The following is a 21177-nucleotide window of genomic DNA, read 5'->3' on the forward strand; positions in this document are numbered from 1 at the left end:
TCTCAAGAATACATAACACATTACAGTGCATTTCCTTACACCGTGCATCAACTTAATAACTAATACTTGTAACGTGACACTAAATAATAATGATTTAACAGAATAGGTCTCTCTCTCTCTCTCTCTCTCTCTCTCTCTCTCTCTCTCTCTCTCTCTCTCTCTCTCTCTCTCAAAAATAATTCCTCATTTTCTTTATTGTTTGGGGCATAATAATGTACTAAAAATAACATTACTACACATAAATAAATAAAAAATATATATAAAAAAATACGTAATAGAAAAAAAAAAACTTGCCTACGTACCTACCTACACACACACACACACATACACACACACAGCCTCCCAATAGGCCTAAGTGTGCTGGAGGAGCCTATTGAAAGCGTTGTAGGCAGACTCAAGGTCGAATATCATCTGACGAACTTGAGTTTCTGACAGTGTTTCATCTGCAGTCATTCCCTCCAAGGTCCCTATCCACTCCCTGACCTTCATACGACCCTCGAAGTCCTGTGGGAGGAGCAGGAGGGGGAGAGGGGGAGGGGGAGGGGGAGGAGGAGGAGGAGGAGGAGGAGAAAGGTTAAGTTATGTTATGTTATGAATAGGAAGGAAAGGAGGAAGAGAAGGAAGAGTGAAAGGAGGAGGAGGAGGAGGAGGAGGAGGAGGAGGAGGAGGAGGAGGAGGAGGAGGAGGAGGAGGAGGAGGATGAGGAAGAGGAGGAAGAGTAGAAATAATAGAAAAACAATGAAGAGGGAAGGAAGAAGAAAGGAAGAAATGGAGAATGATGATGGAAGAAGAAGAAGAAGAAGAAGAAGAAAATTAGATAACAAAACAACAACAACAACAACAACCTATTTATCAGTATATATATAAAACCAACATTAATTTTCCAACACCCAAATAAAAAACACAAAAAAATAAATAAAACTGAATAACTATCAATCCAAACACCAATATATCAAACAAAACAAACATTATTATTATTATTATTATTATTATTATTATTATTATTATTATTATTTCCATTACCACCACCATCCAAAATAAATAAATAAATAAATAAATAAATAAATAAATAAACAAACCTAACCTAACATAATCTAACTTAATCTAACTCAACCTATCATAACTTGACCTGACCTGAGGGATGAGAGAGAGTCGGGTCATGTTGTCGTGGAGATCCTTGAGGTCAGGCTGAAGTTCATCGTTTGCATTGATGCCAAGACGGAGTTTGTCCATGACGGTAATGAACAGCTGAGGAGAGAGTGAGGTTAGGTTAGGTTAGGTTAGGTTAGGTTGGGGTTAGGTTAGGTTAGGTTAGGTTAGGTTAGGTTAGGTTGGGTTAGGTTAGGTTGGGTTAGGTTAGGTTAGGTTAGGTTAGGTTAGGTTAGTTTTGGGTTAGGTTAGTTTTGGGTTAGGTTAGGTTGGGTTAGGTTAGGTTTAGTTAGGTTAGGTTGGGTTAGGTTAGGTTGGGTTAGGTTAGGTTGGGTTATGTTAGGATAGGTTAGGTTAGGGTTAGGTTGGTTAGGTTAGGTTAGGTTAGGTTGGTTTGGTTTAGTTTGGATTGGTTAGATTTGATTTAGTACCAGCAACAACACACACACATACACACACACACACACACACACACACACACACACACAACCCTGACACTGGCTGACTCTGATGTAAAGAAACAGTGTTGCTTCATTCACACTCTACTGACTCACACCATCACTGTCAATACACAGCACCACTTCACAGCAGCCTGCAGCAGTGGCACAGCTGTTATCATGGCTGGGACGTCTGGTGGAGGCAACAGTGGAAGAGATGGTGAAGATAACTAGCAATGTTGATGGGGGGAGAGCAGGGGTGGGGACAAGATGGGCCTCAGATGTAAGTGGCTAACATAATACTGCCAGTTGTGTCTGGGCAGTGTTTAATGACAAAAATTGAAAAAAAAAAGACATGAAATGCTGCAAAAGTCTAAATAAAATGAGAAACTGCAGTAGGACTCGCATGGGGGACTTGACACATCTCCGGCCTTGAAGAGGAAGGTGATGCTTAGACCAACGTCACTGAACTTCCTCAGAAAACAGGGGTGAAGGTCAACCCAGGCCAGACACCAGTGTGTGACATGGGGCACGGCTCTTGGCTCTTCATGTTGATATTGAAAGTATGGTGCTTGAAATAAATTATAGTTATGTACGTTTGATTTTCTAAACTCATATCACAGACAGGGGAGGAAATACGCTGAATAGTTTTGTATCTGAGTCTGGTTGCGGGGACAGTGAGGCAGCAGGTGACAAGTGTGCTGCTGTCATTCAGTCACAGTGGCAGGTTCAGTGAAGGAGAGGTGGAAGTTGAAGGGCGGGCAGCAGCACCAATGCACTCACTGACGGAGCATGGAGGGGCTGACTTACCACTGACTTGTGCAGCTGAGGTGTGGGCACAGTGCATGATGGAGTGAGTGAGGTGGGCATGTGAAGTATTCAAAACAGACATTGTGTTCATAAAAATACTTGTAATAGTGAACCTGACACTGGAATAAACCAACTGTAGATAGACTCTAAATTGTGTTAGAAATGTATGAAACAAGTAATGGATTTGTGCCAGGGAGACCAGAAGACAAGCCTAACACAACTTGGGCTAACAACAGGCTGTCTGAGAGGGACTGCGGCAAGGAGAGGCATATTGTGAGGGTGTTAAAGATACAGTTAGGCAGAACACAACTGGATAGGGTAGAGTATGGTAGGGAGAAGGGGAGCGGAAGGCACAGGAGGGGAGAACAGGGCAGGACATGGTATAATTGATTAAGACAGGATAGGGAAGCGTAGAAGGCAGGGAAAGGCAGGAAATGACAGGAAAGAAGGCAAAACAGGGGAGAACAGTGGAAGGAAAGGCAGGGGAAGAATAAAAGCCAGAGGACAGCAAGGCAGGGCAGGGTACGTCTTTATTTAAACTGGACACGCAGGAACAAACACAAAACTAGAGGAAATTTTTATGTGATGTGAAATGTTGAGCAGGGATTCAGTACACCTGCCACGTGTCGCATCAGTAAGGTTGGTATGCGTGGCTTGATGTAGTGATGGTATGCAGGTCTATTCCTAGGTCAGGGCTGCCAACTGTTGCCGCCGTGATCAGCAACAGTGTGAAATAATGTGATTTACTGTGCCGTAATGCAGAGTGGTCAGTTTTAAGGTAGTTTCGGGAGCTGCTGCACGTCCCCAGTTATCAGACAATGTGCCGTCAAATCAGTGAAAACAATAATGCAAATGTTCTTGGGAAATTACTATGATTTTTGAGGACAGTGATTAGAATGTTTCGACGAGCAATATGTACACTGGCTTAAATCTGCTTGTGTCATTAAATTTTCAGTTGACTGGCCAAAGGTGACTCTACACACACACACACACACACACACACACACACACACACACACACACACACACACACACACACACACACACACACACACACACACACACACACACACACACTGGCTTAAATCTGCTTGTGTCATTAAATTTTCAGTTGACTGGCCAAAGGTGACTCTACACACACACACACACACACACACACACACACAGACTTACCGAGACAATATCAGCAATGCATTTACTTGTGTTCCCCTTGTCATCCTTAATTGTGATTGGTTTGTCTTCCTTTATACGCTCCAGTGCAGCAGGGCAGTCCAGCTGTGGGGCGGGAGGGGGCTAGAGGTGGTGCACACGAACTGACGCACACACAAATGCAGACGTGAATATGTACGTGCTGTCATGCTGTGTGTGTGTGTGTGTGTGTGTGTGTGTGTGTGTGTGTGTGTGTGTGTGTGTGTGTGTGTGTGTGTGTGTGTGCTGAAGTTTTAATTTTGATTTTTTTTTCAGTTAGTGGTTAATTTAATTTTGACACACACACACACACACACACACACACACACACACACACACACAGAATTTACATGAAAATCAAACAAAACATTAAAAAAAAAAAAAAAAAAAACCAGGAATGAGAGAGAGAGAGAGAGAGAGAGAGAGAGAGAGAGAGAGAGAGAGAGAGAGAGAGAGAGAGAGAGAGAGAGAGAGAGAGAGAGAGAGAGAGAGAGAGAGAGAGAGAGAGAGGAAACAAACTATCAAACAAGAAGAAAAGAGAAAATGGAAAGAAAATGGAAAGAAAACTAAGGAGTATTCATAATTTTTAAGGAAACGCTGAATAAGAATTGTGGAGACAGGACAGTACACACACACACACACACACACACACACACACACACACACACACACACACACACACCTTGTACTTCTTGACAAAATTCTCCACAGTGGGGTACTCTTCACACTGCACCAGTTTGAAGGCTGCCTTGTACTGCACCAAGAGTTTACTGCACCATGCTGTGTACTCTTTCGGGGGCACCACATCCTGCAACACACGTAGTAGTAGTAGTAGTAGTAGTAGTAGTAGTAGTAGTAGTAGTAGTAAAAAGAACAGAAGGGTTGGTGCAGGAAGCCATGAGGCCTACACGTGGCAGTCCCTGTACAAAACACACCTGTCTGTTTACACCTGTCATCCCCATCCATACACCTGTCCAGTCTTCAAAAATGTTCCTTTCTTCTCTCACTCTCTCTTGTACATATCCCTCTTCATTCTTTCTTTATCCTCCTCTTTTCTCTCCCTCTTCCTTATCCTCCTTCCCCCTCACTCTTATTTTTCTCCTCTCCTCTATTATTCATAAAGTCTACCCCCCCCCCCTCTCTCTCTCTCTCTCTCTTCCCCAAGCCCTCCCAGCCTGCCATGTCCTCTCACCCACCTTGATATACATCTTCTCTAGTGACTGCAGTGTGTTGATAACCGCATACAGCTCAGCAAGGTTGTCGTACCTGAAAAGAAGCCATTTTATTAGTGTTCACTGGCATAAAACTACTACTACTACTACTACTACTACTATTACTATTACTGCTACTGCTACTGTTGTTACTATTATCTCAATTTTAAAGTGTAATTTTTTCTCTTCTTTAATAGGTATATACTTTTATTAAACAAATTTTTCTACACAAGTGCACAATATATATTCAAACTTTCACAATTTTTTATTTATCGTTTTAGCAAGCTGTGTTGAGGGACATGCAAAAAAAAATCACTATTGTGGCGCGGCCTCTACCACTTGTCGCCTGAGGAGGTCACTCAAGTCCCACCCTGCACCTAATGCCGAGTCCAGGAGGCATTTATGAAGTTTGCTCACACTGGGTCAGGTCAGCTCAGGTTAGGTATGGTCATGGTTAGGTTAGGTTAGTTTAAGTCTGGTTTGATTAGGTTAGGTTAGATTAAGTCATGTTAAGTCAGATGAGGTCAGGTCATGTTAGTTTACATTAAGTTAGGGATTAATTTCAAGTTTTGTAATAAGTGAACGGCCGTCACATGGGAGTGAGGGCGGCCAGTGTGCTGTGAAGTTTTCCTTACGGCTGCACCCGGCACTGAGTGTTTTCACATTTGTCACTATCATATCATAAAAACAAAAATAAATAAAAAAATAAAAAATTTTAGAGGTTTGCACAAAAAAACACTATCTGTTTCATTAATCATCATATTTTGAGCATAAAAAAAATTTAAGGTTAATGTTTATAATTCCTTTGTAGCTGAACACTGACGTGGTACAGCATACTTACTACAGTGTACATCTGTAAAACTTTTACACAGTGCTTTCTTTTAGTTAACTCACAAATTTGTGTTGAAATGAGAGGTGTCTCTCAGACCACAAGTCCACAAATTGTGTGCAGAGCGCAGCCCCTCTCACATACTTCCTGTGCACCTCAGGAAGTGATTCAAATGATGATGAAAATACATCACCTCAGCTTGTTCACTGTATTGGAACTATTAAACAACAAGCATATTATTATGAGGCACTTGTACTGTGCAGAATACACAGCCAGGCAGCTACAATGGCAGCAGAAGGCAGCAGATGCACACATAAGCAACAGGATTGTATTGTGAAGTTCCACAAGCAAGACAACTTGTGTGTTCACTTGTCAGTATGGCACAATGTGTTGCCCAGCACACCACACTGCTCAACACTCCCTGGTGCTGCCGCCCGCTGAGGACCAGGCACAGGAGGCCCACCAACCGCACCCAGCACCTTACACTTCTTATTAAGGCATATGGTCAGGTTAGGTTAGGTTAGTGTCCTTAAGGGGGGATCTGGGTATCAATGCTGATTACCAAGTTGGTCTGGCTTCACTGTAGTTAATGTTAGGTTAGTTAAGTGTCCTTGAGAGGGGGATGCAGGGTGGGCAAAACACACACACTGTTAGGTTAGGCAAGATTAGGTTAGGTTAGTGGCAGTGAGGGAGATCATGGCAAGGAGGAGCAAAACACCTCTGGTTAGGTTAGGTTAACTTTAAGATAGGTTTGTGTCCTTAATGGGGTCCAGGAGGGGCTGGTTAGGTTAAGAAATGTTAGGTTAGGTTAGTGTCCCTTAAAGGGGGATTCAGGCCAGGTTAGGTTAGGTCAGGTCAAGTTTGGTTAAGCTACAAATTTCCATTTTTTTAAAATACTGCATCTCATCTTTAGACTTTTCACAAATGTACAAATCTGGCACAGTTGGCCTTCCGTGCCATAACACTCTGCCCTGCACCACCTCCCCTCACTTGTTGGGGGGAGGAGGACAAAAACACAGCATATATTGTATTAAACTGCAATTTTAGCAATAAATAACCTTTGGGGGCGCAGGAAGGTGGCGCCTCTGGTTGCCTTATACTTAGTTGTTTCTACATGCCGCCAAACCCCCCTGACCCCCACAGGTCAACCAACCTTTGTGGGGGAGAGGGGAGGAATTACAAGGAGTTACTGTAAATTTTTGCCTAAATGAACTTGATCCAAAAAACAGACCCAATCATGATCAACAAATTTACAAAGAACACTACTACTACTACTACTACTACTACTACTACTACTACTTACTTTTCTCTCTCCCTTGCATTAGTATAAAGCTTCACTTCTTCATACAACTCTGGCCGGCTGTGGTCTACAGAGAGAGAGAGAGAGAGAGAGAGAGAGAGAGAGAGAGAGAGAGAGAGAGAGAGAGAGAGAGAGAGAGATTAATGATTGCACCACACACATATACACACACACATACACACACAAAAAAATAAATAAATAAAATAAAATAAATAAAAAAATAATAAAAAAAAAAATAATAATAATAATAACAATAATAATAATAATAATCAATAAAACAAACAAACCCAACAAATGTATGACTATTTTTCCCGCTGTCTCTGGTTTTCCTTCATCACTTTTCCCATCAACAGTCGCAGGCACTGGATAATATACCTCGCACCTTTCCATGCCGTAAGAATGCCAAATTATAAGTGAATTATGGTGAAAAATAGGGTAAATTTATAGTTTAAGCCAATGTCCCCAATCTCTACCCACGGCGTTATTATTAATTTCCGACAAGTAGTGTAATCATTAGAAATTATGTGAATAGTGAGAACAAAATGAGGTAGGTTATTACCACGTAGTGTGTAATGGCTTAATCTATAATAAAACCAAAAATAGAACAATACGAGGGTAAGTTAAGAAAATCTACTTCATTTATATTTGTTTTTGGTTAGAAATATGTCGAATCATCTTTTTTTTCATAATTACTTGTTTGTCTTCGTTTCCTTGATATATAAGTAACCTCAACATTCACTTTACATGTGTATATGCTTGGGGGTGACCATAGCAACGTCCTGTCAGAGTAGGGAACTGTTAAAGTAAAAAGCTTCACCTCACTCCCAGCCCACACACCAAACAGACATTTCCCATCCTCACCATCCCTTTGTCATCATCACTTTGTTCATTTGCTCCTCTTCCTTCCCCCCACAAGATTACAAGAGCTTCCTTACCTTGTGTATTGTTGGAGGAGAGTCCTGCGAACATTGTGGACGAGGAAAAGGGAAAATAAAAATCTTTCCTTCCTTTCTTCGTCACCTGATAATTTCTTGATCTTGTTCTTGATCTCTCTCCCTCTCTCTCTCTCTCTCTCTTAGGCCTTTAAAACGGCAAGCCACATTCTCTCCAGGAATTGCTTCACTGTCTCAATCATCCTTTCATTCGTTTCTCTATACCAGTGGATCCTGAACTGCAGGTCATGACACTCAAAGGAATCAGAGTCTTTTTTAGAAGTCATGGAGAGTCCAACTTGTTTGTGGGTATGTGTGTATAATATATATATATATATATATATATATATATATATATATATATATATATATATATATATATATATATATATATATATATATATATATATATATATGTGTGTGTGTGTGTGTGCGTGTGTGTGTGTGTGCAGCACTGTTCATGGGGTGCTGTGAACTTATCATTAAACCCAGCTGTGACCTCACTGAACGTTTCCCTTTGTGTCTCACAACACAAGGGGGCAGTCACAGCCTAAAGACAACTCTCTTCTTCCACACAAAACTACAAGCACCTAATAACACACAAACCCTTCACTCAAAAATTTTGAAATCATCATGGCGACTCCTAAAGCAGCCTCCGAGTCCCCATCTGGGGAGGGGAGCATAAATGTCCCCAGGTCGGACTGCCTTTCTGTCGACGATCCTAAGTGTCTTGACGACCCCCTCAACTTTTTTCTTCATTAACTTCTGCAACATTCGCGGTCTGAGATCTAATTTTCAATCTGTAGAACACCACCTCTCCTCTTCTAAACCTCATCTTCTTTTCCTCACTGAAACTCAGGTGTCTGAGGCAACTGACAGTAGCCCCCTTTCTGTTCCCTCCTACTTTCTCTATCCTCATTTTCGATCCAAAGCTGGATGCTGCGTTTATGTGCGCAATGACTTAACCTGCTCTCGTGCCCACGCTCTTCAATCTTCCGAGTTTTCCACCATCTGGCTACGACTACAGAGTCACTCTCATACTAAATTTATCTGTGCTGTATACCTCTCACCTAACTCCTCTGACTATAAGAAATTCTTTGACTACTTAACTTCCAAAGTGGAGCACATTCTGACCCTCTTCCCTTTTGCAGAGATCTCCATTCTTGGAGACTTCATTGTTCACCACCAGCTTTGGCTTTCCTCTCCCTTCACTGACCATCCTGGTGAATTAGCCTACAACTTTGCTATCCTCCATGACCTAGAGCAATTGGTGCAACACCCTACTCGTATTCCTGACAGTCTTGGAGATACGCCCAACATTCTTGACCTTTTCCTGACCTCTAATCCTTCTGCTTATGATGTCACCCTTTCTTCTCCGTTGGGCTCCTCCGATCACAATCTCATATTTTTATCTTGTCCTATCACTCCAATCCCTCCTCAGGATCCCCCTAAGTGAAGGTGCCTCTGGCGTTTTGCCTCCGCTAGTTGGGGGGACCTGAGGAGGTATTTTGCTGATTTTCCTTGGAGTGACTACTGCTTCCGTGTCAGAGACCCGTCTTTGTGTGCTGAGCGCATAACAGAGGTGATAGTGTCTGGCATGGAGGCGTACATTCCTCACTCTTTTTCTCGTCCTAAACCTTCTAAACCTTGGTTTAACACAGCTTGTTCTCGTGCTATACAAGATAGAGAGGTGGCCCACAAAAGGTACTTAAGCCTTCCATCACCAGAATCTCATGCACTTTATATTTCTGCCCGGAAGCAGGCCAAGTCTGTTCTCCAACTAGCCAAAAACTCCTTCATTAACAGAAAATGTCAAAACCTTTCAAGATCTAACTCCCCTTGTGATTTCTGGCATCTAACCAAAAATATCTCCAATAACTTTGCTTCTTCTTCTTTCCCTCCTCTATTTCAACCAGATGGCACCACTGCTATCACACCTATTTCTAAAGCTGAACTGTTCGCTCAAACCTTTGCTAAAAACCCTACTTTGGACGATTCTGGGCTTGTTCCTCCCTCTCCTCCACCCTCTGACTACTTCATGCCATGTATTAAAATTCTTCGCAATGATGTTTTCCATGCCCTCGCTGGCCTAAACCCTCGGAAGGCTTATGGACCTGATGGGGTCCCTCCTATTGTTCTCTGAAACTGTGCCTCCGTGCTTGCACCTTGCCCAGTCAAACTCTTTCAGCTCTGGCTGTCAACATCTACCTTTCCTTCTTGCTGGAAGTTTGCCTACATTCAACCTGTTCCTAAAAAGGGTGACCATTCTAATCCTTCAAACTACCATCCTATTGCTTTAATTTCCTGCCTATCTAAAGTTTTTGAATCTATCCTCAACAGGAAGATTCTTAAACATCTATCACTTCACAACCTTCTATCTGATCGCCAGTATGGGTTCCGTCAAGGCCGCTCTACTGGTGATCTTCTGGCTTTCCTTACTGAGTCTTGGTCATCCTCTTTTAGAGATTTTGGTGAAACTTTTGCTGTTGCCTTGGACATATCAAAAGCTTTTGATAGAGTCTGCACTTTTCACCCTGCACTTTTCACGTCTTTTCATAGATGTCCAACCCTTCAGGAGGTAAACATATCACGCAGGGAAGCCACAGAATGCTTGACTTCTGATCTTTCTAAAATTTCTGATTGGGGCAGAGCAAACTTGGTATTGTTCAATGCCTCAAAAACTCAATTCCTCCATCTATCAACTCGACACAACCTTCCAGACAACTATCCCCTCTTCTTCAATGACACTCAACTGTCCCCCTCTTCTACACTGAACATCCTCGGTCTGTCCTTTACTTATAATCTGAACTGGAAACTTCACATCTCATCTCTAGCTAAAATAGCTTCTATGAAGTTAGGCGTTCTGAGACGTCTCCGCCAGTTTTTCTCACCCCCCCAGCTGCTCTGTACAAGGGCCTTATCCATCCATGTATGGAGTATGCTTCACATGTCTGGGAGGGTTCCACTCATACTGCTCTTCTAGACAGGGTGGAATTTGATTCCACCCCTGTCTAGCTTTTCATCTCATCAACTCCTCTCCTCTAACTAACTGTCTTCAGCCTCTCTCTCACTGCCGCAATGTTGCATATCTAGCTGTCTTCTATCGCTATTTTCATGCTAACTGCTCTTCTGATCTTGCTAACTGCATGCCTCCCCTCCTCCCGCAGCCTCGCTGCACAAGACTTTCTTCTTTCTCTCACCCCTATTCTGTCCACCTCCCTAATGCAAGAGTTAACCAGAATTGTCAATCATTCATCTCTTTCTCTGGTAAACTCTGGAACTCCCTGCCTGCTTCTGTATTTCCACCTTCCTATGATTTGAATTCCTTCAAGAGAGAGGTTTCAAGGCACTTATTCAGCAAGTTTTGACCACTGCTTTGACCCTTTTATGGGACTGGCATTTCAGTGGGCATTTTTTTTATTAGAATTTTGTTGCCCTTGGCCAGTATCCTTCCTACATAAAAAAAGAAAAATGCATGCTGATGTGAGGCCATTTCCTCATTTTCAGTTCTAGTGATGATCACTTGAAATATATATATATATATATATATATATACATATATATATATATATATATATATATATATATATATATATATATATATATATATATATATATATATATATATATATATATATATATATATATATATATATATATATATATATATATATATATATATATATATATATATATATATATATACATGTAAGGTGCTGGCCATGTAGAATGAACCTTTCACTAAACATTCATACAGTAAAACACCTCTTGAGTCATCAACAACTAAAATTATAGAGATATTAGGAATTTACCGGCTCTGGTAGTGGCATGATAACATGGCCCTTGTAAGTGGCCATAGCTGCTAAGTTTGATGAATCCAGGCCCTGTATACTACACACTTGAGGTAAGCAGAGAGAGAAGGGCTGCCTCACTACAATATATTCCTGTAGCTGAGGCCCTGTATACTACAACTGGCTGAATACACAAACAAAGGTTTACTGCACACACATGTTTATTGAAAGTCACACCTGCACTGCCAACAAAACAAATACTGGGGCCATGACTCCCCCACACCACCACCACCACCACCACACAAAACTGCTGGGGCCATGACTCCCCCACACCACCACCACCACCACCACACAGAACTGCTGGGGCCATGACTCCCTCACAGCACACACAGGCACGGCCACCACCACCACCACCACCACCACCACAGGTACAGGTGTGGCCCCATGTGTCCACACACCACCACCTCAGAAGTGGATCTTCATGTGCTGGGCAATATCAGCCTTTGTCTTGAAACACTTGCCACAAACATCACACTCGAACTCCCTCACCCCAGTGTGTCTGAAGGCGTGTCGATTGAGATGAGAAATGGTGGTAAATCTTTTGCCACACTCATCACACTCATAATTTCTAACACCACTGTGTGTCAGGGTGTGTGTGGTGAGGGAAGACTTAAGGGTAAATTTCTTGCCACACTCATCACACTCATAATTTCTAACACCACTGTGTGTCAGGGTGTGTGTGGTAAGGTAAGACTTGTGGGTAAATTTCTTGCCACACTCATCACACTCATAATTTCTAACACCACTGTGTGTCAGGGTGTGTTTGGTGAGGTTAGACTTGTGGGTAAATTTCTTGCCACACTCACCACACTCATAATTTCTAACACCACTGTGTGTCAGGGTGTGTCTGGTGAGGTGAGACTTGTGGGTAAATTTCTTGCCACACTCATCACACTCATAATTTCTAACACCACTGTGTGTCAGGGTGTGTGTGGTGAGGTTAGACTTGCGGGTAAATTTCTTGCCACACTCATCACACTCATAATTTCTAACACCACTGTGTGTCAGGGTGTGTCTGGTGAGGTAAGACTTGTGGGTAAATTTCTTGCCACACTCACCACACTCATAATTTCTAACACCACTGTGTGTCAGGGTGTGTCTGGTGAGGTTAGACTTGAGGGCAAATTTCTTTCCACACTCATCACACTCATAATTTCTAACACCACTGTGTGTCAGGGTGTGTGTGTTGAGGGAAGACTTGTGGGTAAATCTTTTGCCACACTCATCACACTCATAATTTCTAACACCACTGTGTGTCAGGGTGTGTGTGTTGAGGGAAAACTTGCGGGCAAATTTCTTCCCACACTCATCACACTCATAATTTCTAACACCACTGTGTGTCAGGGTGTGTGTGGTGAGGGAAGACTTGCGGGTAAATTTCTTGCCACACTCATCACACTCATAATTTCTAACACCACTGTGTGTCAGGGTGTGTGGTGAGGTTAGACTTGTTGGTAAATTTCTTGCCACACTCATCACACTCATAATTTCTAACACCACTGTGTGTCAGGGTGTGTGGTGAGGTGAGACTTGTGGGTAAATTACTTGCCACACTCACCACACTCATAATTTCTAACACCACTGCGTGTCAGGGTGTGGTAGTCAAGGCCTTGTCTGGATACAAAAGTTTTGTCACACTGCTGGCACTCAAACTTGCTCTCTCCTCTGTGGACAGAGCTGCCTGCCTCCAGGTGATTCTTGCCACCACACCTGCGCCTCCCCACACCTGAGGCTGGCTGCTGCTGCTGCTGCCGCTGTTGCCGCTGCCGCCGGCCGCTCATGCTGCTGCCCGGCCTCACGACCTCCACCGCAGCACCACTCCCGCCAGCACACGCCGCGTCCAGTCCTGCAGGGACCCTCAGGGAGGCCAGACAGCCGTCAGTGCCAGGCAGGGCAGCGGCCTGGATGCTGGCCTGATCTGTGGAGCAGGGAAGAGTGGCGGCCATTACAAACTGTACCCACGTCTTAGAAAGAGCCATTTCTGCAAGCACTGACCAACGTGATGCCGTCTTTGTCACTTGTGGGACGGGTCAAGTCACAAACCCTTCAGTAATTGTCAACTACACACACACACACACACACACACACACACACACACACACACACACACACACACACACACACACACACACAGAGACATACTCACAATAGGGGCAAGAATGGTACAGCCTCAGGAGTGAACCAGGGACATCTAAGCACAGTGCAGCACAGCGATGCACAGGTCTCCCCTCTCTCTCACAGCAAGTGCCTGGAAGAGTGGATCACCTTGGGTCAGTGGTTCTTAACCCTTGGGTCACAGCCCAAAGTTGGGTCACCCACCCACACTTCACTGGGTCGTCAAGGACACAAACACAGTTTTTCCCCGGTATACTTGTTCAAAATGTTATCACAGTATTAATGCTGTGTACAGAATACTTACTGTTCAAAATGTTATCACAGTATTAATGCTGTGTACAGAATACCTAACTCATTAACATCCAAGGCTAACCAAATCATGCACACAGACAATTTAATTGAGGTGGAGAGAGAGAGAGAGAGAGAGAGAGAGAGAGAGAGAGAGAGAGAGAGAGAGAGAGAGAGAGAGAGAGAGAGAGAGAGAGAGAGAGAGAGAGAGAGAGAGAGAGAGAGAGAGAGAGAAAATGTCACATTCAACCCTGGCCTTTCAACATAATTTGAATTTAAATGGAGTGTTTGTGGGAACTGTCATTCCAACAGCAAGGTTAGTGGTGATGGGAATGAATTAAATTAGAGGGTAACAATCCACCGCAACAAGTGGATCCAGCAACGAGGGTCCGGGTGGAGCAGATTCACCACTCCAGAGCAAAGCGACATCATTCCGCTCAACCTCCACCTTACAGGCCTAACCAAACTAGCTAACTTAACCTAACTAAAGTAGCTAACCTAACCTAACCAAACCTAACTTAACCTAACCAAGACTAACTTAACCTAACCAAACTAACTTAACCAAACCTAACTTAACTTAACCTAACTAACCTAACCTGACTAAATTAACCTAACCTAGCCAAATAAAACCTAACCAAACTAATTTAACCTGACTAAACTACCTAACCTAACCTAACCAAACGTAACTTAACCAAACCTAACCACACAAACCAAACTAAACTAACTTAACCTAACCTAACTGGCAAGGCAGAGAAATGAATAAGAAGTGGTCACCTTGTTTCTCTTCACAAAATGTGGCGGTGCGCTGGAAATAATGGCAGCAACACCCACCGCGGACAGACTTCTTCCTCGCACTAACTCAAATATTTCAAATTGAGCGCTTCTCCCTCCTCAGGATGAAGTAAAGCGCTGTCATTGGATAAATTAATCCCTCATGTTTTAATTGGCCAGCAGCTGCATTCTCAAACAAAGGAACCAATCACCGTGAACAATTTCACGCTTGCCAACAGATGTGACATACACACGCACGAACGAACACCCCCTCACCAGGGTAGACCAGTGCCCTTCTCTGATAAGAAGGGTAAGGAAAGCCACGTTAATACTGGGGAAACAGTAAAATACCGTAAGGTTTGGCGCACCTGCAGATCCGCGCTGCCCTTACATTCATCTGAAATAACCTCTACCTGTCTATTCATATGTCAAGAAAGGGTAGCCATCCAGGTGAGTCAAGCAGGTGAGTGAGTCCAAACATCTCCCGTCTTTTCCTCTTTCCGCAACTTCCTCCCTCAGTGGGGAAATAAGAAAAGTTTGTTGTCCCGTCCCCCCGCCCTCCCCTAGAGTACTTATCAGCCAGCCTTCTGCCAGTGACCCTTTATATGTCAGATGTAAACTTGAACACGGCTAGTGAAGGTTAGGCTGAGGCAGGAGCAGATATTCTACACATTAACCAAAATCCAAACACACGAGATCCCCGAAGTTCTCCCTTAACACACCGCTCCCTCCCCTTCTGTTTCTTGTGGTGGTAACAGCGTCCATTCTTGCCATTTTAAGGGGATTTTTGGCCAGACACACTCACCTTGACTTCCTTTCCCTCACTTCTACTAGTAATTTTGGTGTGGGCGCCGCGTTCATGTGAATTTTGGTGTTTTTTGGTCAATGTTTACACGTGCAACTTCTAACCTTCCTTCGGGACGCCATGAGATTCTGTTATACTCGCCGCACCGAATATTGGCCGGTGAGGCGGAGCTCGGGGATTCCCCCAGTGGTGCTACAAGTAATTTGTTATAGATTATAACACTGTCTACTCCTTCTTGTAACCCCGATTCACCTCCTTAACCCTTGTGGCTCTCTCATTGTTATGATTTTTTGTCACCCACCACCACTGAGATAAATATCAAAACAATGTTTTCTATACAAAGGTCTCGTTTCCTCAAATAGTAAACTTGGCATATCAGCGGACGTGAGCGACATTGCCGCTCTTCTGACTCCGCCCACCGCCCAGGACCACCCTCGCTCAAGGACGTCAGTCTGCATTGAGAATCGATGACAGACGGACGCACGCACGCACTCGCCATGGATGCCCGTGCCCCAACCTCGCCATATGGCCACCTTCATAGCCAAGCCAGGAAAGTCATTTTTAATGTTAATAGGTACTTCTTGGAAGAAAAAGCCAACGGAGCTCCTATACTCCCACCTTCACATGCACTTACAAGAACTGCTATGGCCACCAAAACCAGCGAAAGAACTGTACGAAGGATTTGTTCTGCACACAATCAAATGTTGAACACGGAAGCTGAACCAGACACACCAACCTTCCGCTCACCAAAGAAGAAACATCGTGCTGCACCTGTTACTGACTTTGATGACTTTGATAAGCGCTTATTAAGAAGAACTGTACTGGCGTTTTATGAGAGGAAGGAAATTCCAACTATTTACAAGATAAAAGAAGAACTCCGTGAACAAATCGGCTACAGTGGCTGCGAAAATTCCCTTCGCAAGGTTCTCCTGAAAATAGGATTCAAATTTGCGAAGGTTGATGGCCGCAAATTCCTGATGGAGAGAAATGATGTCCTTGCAGCTCGCACTAAGTTTTTAAGGGAAATGCGGCAGCTTAAACAGTCAGACCACACTTTTGTTTACCTCGATGAAACTTGGGTTAACCAAAACTGCACAGTTGGGAAGTGTTGCACTGATACTTCATCAAAAGAAGCAACAGGAGTCAAACCGCCGACTGGAAAAGGAGCACGACTTATTATTCTTCATGCTGGAACAAAACACGGTTTTATCAACAATGCTGAGCTGTTTTTCCAAGCAAAAAATGATTGTGATTACCATAATCAAATGAATTCAACAGTTTTTGAAGAATGGTTTCGCATGCAGCTACTACCGAACATTCCACCAAACTCTGTCATTGTGATGGATAATGCATCGTACCACAGCAGACAAGTAGAAAAATTGCCAACATCATCATGGAGAAAAGCAGACATCAAGAACTGGCTCAAGTTAAAAGGAATTACAGTCAGTGATGATTTGTCAAAAGCAGAGTTATATGAACTGGCAAAAAATTCCCGTGTGGCAAAGAAGAGGTATGTTGTAGATGAAGTTGCTACAGAGGCAGGACACATCGTCGTGAGGTTGCCGCCCTACCACTGTCAATATAACCCCATAGAGTTGGTTTGGGCCCAGGTGAAGTCATACATAGCCAAAAGGAACAATTTCAAAATGGCTGACCTCAAACCCCTGGTGAAAGAAGCTATGCGTGCCGTCACACCAGAGAACTGGAAGCAAGCAGTGAAGCACGCCGAACAACTCCAAGAACATGACACAAATCAAGACCGAGCAGTTGAAATGTATGTTGACTCTTTCGTTATACACCTATCTGAGAGTTCTGATGACACTTCGGAGTCGGACTAAAATGTCATAGAGGATTAGGCCTACGGGGGAAACCTCTTAAAAATAAAACGCGCCTAGACTTTTACCTCAATGGTGGTGTGGAAAAAAAGTCAAACTAAATAAATAAAGTAGACGTGCAGTTTTATTAAATGTATTATATTATGTAATGAGAGAGAGAGAGAGAGAGAGAGAGAGAGAGAGAGAGAGAGAGAGAGCGGAAGGCTGGTGGGCGTTCCGTGGTATCTTTTGAAGACGCGGCAACACTGGGGAATTTCCCTTAGTAACTCCGCCTCACCGGCCAAAATTCGGTGCGGCGAGTATAGGCTCGTTTATACAGCGTTGCCAGATTGTTTTGGCCATATTATCGTACTACACAGGTTGAAATTATTGTACTTCTGAGAGAGAGAGAGAGAGAGAGAGAGAGAGAGAGAGAGAGAGAGAGAGTGTGTGTGTGTGTGTGATGAAAAAAAACAACAATGCCCTTAACAAACAAAACACTTTCCTAAATACATATCATTAATAATTGGAGAAAAACTACAGGACACTTCGTTAAGTTGTTTACTTACTATGTAGGAGATTACTGGTCTTGTTCTTCTATATATACATCCGGCACGTCGTCAGCAGCCCCGGCACTCTCTTCATTGGAGGAATATAGCACGCTTGATGTCATGTTTTTTATCATTGACTTTGATTGATGGCTTGAAGGTCGTACAGTCACTGCTGGATGTGGAAGCAACACACTGCTTCGCTAGGATGATGTCTCTTACGGTTTCTGTTATTAGCTTATTTCTGTCTTTTGTTTTCACACGGTTTACACTAGAGAAGCAGCGCTCACAGTCAGCATTAGCATGAGGCAAAGAAAGACATCCTAGTGAAAAGTCTGAAACAAGCTTAAACTTGGGGTTTCCATCACTATCCTCCAGAGTTTTTATGGCACACCAAAATTCATCAGGCTGGTTGTAATTGCTTTTGTCCACTTTTTTCGCCATGTTGGTAATGGATTCAGGCAGATCTTCTACGGCAAGCCTCTTCCACTCATCGTCCAGTTGCTGGAGGATAGAATCATCGTGGGCAATGATTCGGGGAAGGTGTGTCGCGAGGGGCACCAAACTTTGCTCTTGCACTTTGCCCTGGATGCCTAGAACACTGGCTGGCTCCAGCATGTGCATTCTTGAAAGGACTTCATCTCCGAAATTAAATCTCTTCCTGATCTGTTCTGCTGCTACTATCAAAAATAATCTGCAGTGGAAGTGAAACTCATACATTTCCTTTTTTTGCTTGCTTAATTCTGGATTGTCTGTTACTGTTTTTAAGACAGATGCACCCAAATACACCTGCTCTAGCATCAGGAACTCACGTTGATATCTTGGATCAACTTTTGAAAGCATGGTTTTCACAATGTATTCATGGTTCATGTACATCAGTAGCAATTCTTTATATAAATTACAAACTTGCCTGTGTAATTCAGTTATGACCACTCTTTCACTTTGAAATAAAAGGTTCAGCTTTTTGGTAATACTGAAGAAAGGAAGCAGTAGTAAAGCCTGGTAAATGGATTGTGCAGTTGTTCATAAGCACTTCTAACTGTGCTACCACAAGTTTTCGTCTGTTGAAAATTTAATTCAGTAAAGAACATCTGAAGAGGGCCTCATTACTCAAGCATCCTTTTCACAACAACCGTGTAAGAAAGCCAGCGCGTTCTAGATGGCAATAAAATCCTAAGCTTTTGAGCCCCAGCAAACTCTTGAAATTGTACAAATTGTGCCAATCGTTTTGAAGAGTTCTTGAATGTGTTGTGGACATCATGAGCTAGTTGTTCAATAGCATCAGGTAATTGTTTGCATGCTTCAGAGGCACATATATGGGCAGAATGGCACACACATTTCATAATAAAGATTCCTGGGCAAAGTTCCTTTAACCTGCTACTCACAGAGTTATTAGGCCCCATCATAGTGCTGCATCCATCACAACCAAAGCCAATGATATTACAAGTAGGTATACCATTTTCAGTAAATGTTTTCATTATCTCTGAAAACAACCTGGCAGCTGTAGCACCTTCATTAGCTTTACTAGGATCACTACTAAATAATGGCACTAAATCCCAAAATTTGGTGACAACACCATTTCCTTGAACCACTCTTACCATGATGCATAAATTCTGACAGACCGATATATCTGTGGATTCATCCACAACAATGCTCAACTTGTTCTGCTTCAAGATGTTAATGAGCTCTTGTTTGTGAGAGTGTGCCATAACATTACCACACACTCTTTGACATTTTGTTCTTTTCATTTTCAATTCCTTTGCAATAGCGGAGTCAGAGAAGCAACCTTTCAGGACTTCACACAGATGATCGGCCACACGGAAACTTATATTGTGTTCCACCATAAATGCAGTAAGCCTTATTTCAGCAGCCTTAACATAATCACTTTTACTAGTTTCATTATCACCACGTGCACTTGTAAATGACTCCATAAGTATTTTGGATGAGGATGGCGCACACATTTTCTTGTGCTTTGCAGTGTTTTCGTGCAACTTGAGAGTTGTGAGCTGGGCGGTTATTTCAACACTGCAAATAAGGCACATGGCCTTACAAGCATCCTTCTTTGCAGGCCCCACCCACGGAAACTGTTTGTCCCACTCGGGCCTATATTTCTGTTTCCGTCTCGCTTTTTTCGGCACTGCACCACATGCCTCCTCTCTCTCCTTTCCTTTCTCTTCAGACATTTTTAACGAAAACTGAAAGTCCTGTCCTGCGTCGCGACGCGCGAGACTGACGACTGACTGACGACTGCGAGACTATGGGACGGGGACTCGGGGAGCGGACGGACTGGTCGCAGACAAGAACGAGACCTGTTGTTCACCATACATTACTATAAAATTATCAACGAAAATACAATGGTAATTCCTTTTTGTCTCATTAAATACAAGTAATTATATACACAATGCTCATATTAATGCAAATAAATGAGAAAAAGGCGAAGTGAAAGCCAAAAGACGAGCCAGAGTGACGGTGCCCACCAAGTCTTACAAGCACATCACAAACCATGGGGGAAGTGGTCAGGGATGCAACACTGACAGATTTACAGGCCAGGAAAGTGTTTGGCGAGAAGCAACATGCATTCACACAGGGAGGGTTAAGTCTGACTGACCAGCCTGTCCCCTTCCCTGTGACACGACACAGGAGCACCAGAAACAATCTGTCAGGTCTTTATAAGCAGCTACAACAAAGTTTCCAATGAAAAATATATATATTTTGCAATTTCTTCCCAGTTGAAATCCTTCCATTGCTACAGCTGGCACGCCATGCACATTGTCTCCAGGGACTCCTTCACTGCCTCAATACTCCTTCCATTGGTACAGCTGGCATGCCATGCACATTGTCTCCAGGGACTCCTTCACTGCCTCAATACTCCTTCCATTGCTACAGCTGGCACGCCATGCACATTGTCTCCAGGGACTCCTTCACTGCCTCAATACTCCTTCCATTGGTACAGCTGGCACGCCATGCACATTGTCTCCAGGGACTCCTTCACTGCCTCAATACTCCTTCCATTGGTACAGCTGGCACGCCATGCACATTGTCTCCAGGGACTCCTTCACTGCCTCAATACTCCTTCCATTGCTACAGCTGGCATGCCATGCACATTGTCTCCAGGGACTCCTTCACTGC

At 43.3% G+C, this 21177-nt stretch overlaps 3 protein-coding genes across 4 annotated transcripts in view; 1 reads left to right on the plus strand and 2 right to left on the minus strand.

The window, feature by feature from the left end:
• The window catches only part of LOC135096151 (vacuolar protein sorting-associated protein 28 homolog), a 12137-nt gene extending 313 nt beyond the window's left edge, over positions 1-11824 (minus strand). Inside the window, exons 1-8 of the mRNA XM_063997457.1 lie at positions 11669-11824; positions 7860-8095; positions 6928-6991; positions 4781-4850; positions 4267-4392; positions 3570-3671; positions 1135-1248; positions 1-504 (exon numbers count right to left, since the gene is read on the minus strand). The exon at positions 1-504 is cut by the window's left edge and continues 313 nt beyond it. Coding sequence (XP_063853527.1) covers positions 352-504; positions 1135-1248; positions 3570-3671; positions 4267-4392; positions 4781-4850; positions 6928-6991; positions 7860-7893 — 663 coding nt within the window. The 5' untranslated portion in view covers positions 7894-8095; positions 11669-11824 and the 3' untranslated portion in view covers positions 1-351. The remainder of the gene's footprint in view (positions 505-1134; positions 1249-3569; positions 3672-4266; positions 4393-4780; positions 4851-6927; positions 6992-7859; positions 8096-11668) is intronic.
• A 26-nt stretch (positions 11825-11850) lies between these two features.
• Positions 11851-18449, minus strand: LOC135096149 (zinc finger protein 33B-like). 2 transcript variants are annotated; one of them, XM_063997455.1, is made up of 3 exons: positions 18070-18449; positions 13854-13955; positions 11851-13625 (listed from the first exon to the last, which is right to left on the minus strand). In XM_063997455.1, exon 3 carries the CDS (start codon positions 13190-13192, stop codon positions 12113-12115), a length of 1080 nt encoding a protein of 359 aa, XP_063853525.1. In that variant the 5' UTR covers positions 13193-13625; positions 13854-13955; positions 18070-18449; the 3' UTR covers positions 11851-12112. The 2 variants fall into 2 exon arrangements, with proteins under 2 accessions (XP_063853525.1, XP_063853523.1); XM_063997453.1 differs by lacking the exon at positions 18070-18449 and adding an exon at positions 15687-16692.
• On the plus strand, positions 16184-17826 carry LOC135095928 (uncharacterized). The gene has a single exon (XM_063997076.1). It carries the CDS (start codon positions 16184-16186, stop codon positions 17522-17524), a length of 1341 nt encoding a protein of 446 aa, XP_063853146.1. The 3' UTR covers positions 17525-17826.
• Positions 18450-21177: the final 2728 nt, after the last annotated feature.

Source organism: Scylla paramamosain, unplaced genomic scaffold, assembly GCF_035594125.1.
Source record: "Scylla paramamosain isolate STU-SP2022 unplaced genomic scaffold, ASM3559412v1 Contig2, whole genome shotgun sequence".
Lineage (NCBI taxonomy): Eukaryota > Metazoa > Arthropoda > Malacostraca > Decapoda > Portunidae > Scylla > Scylla paramamosain.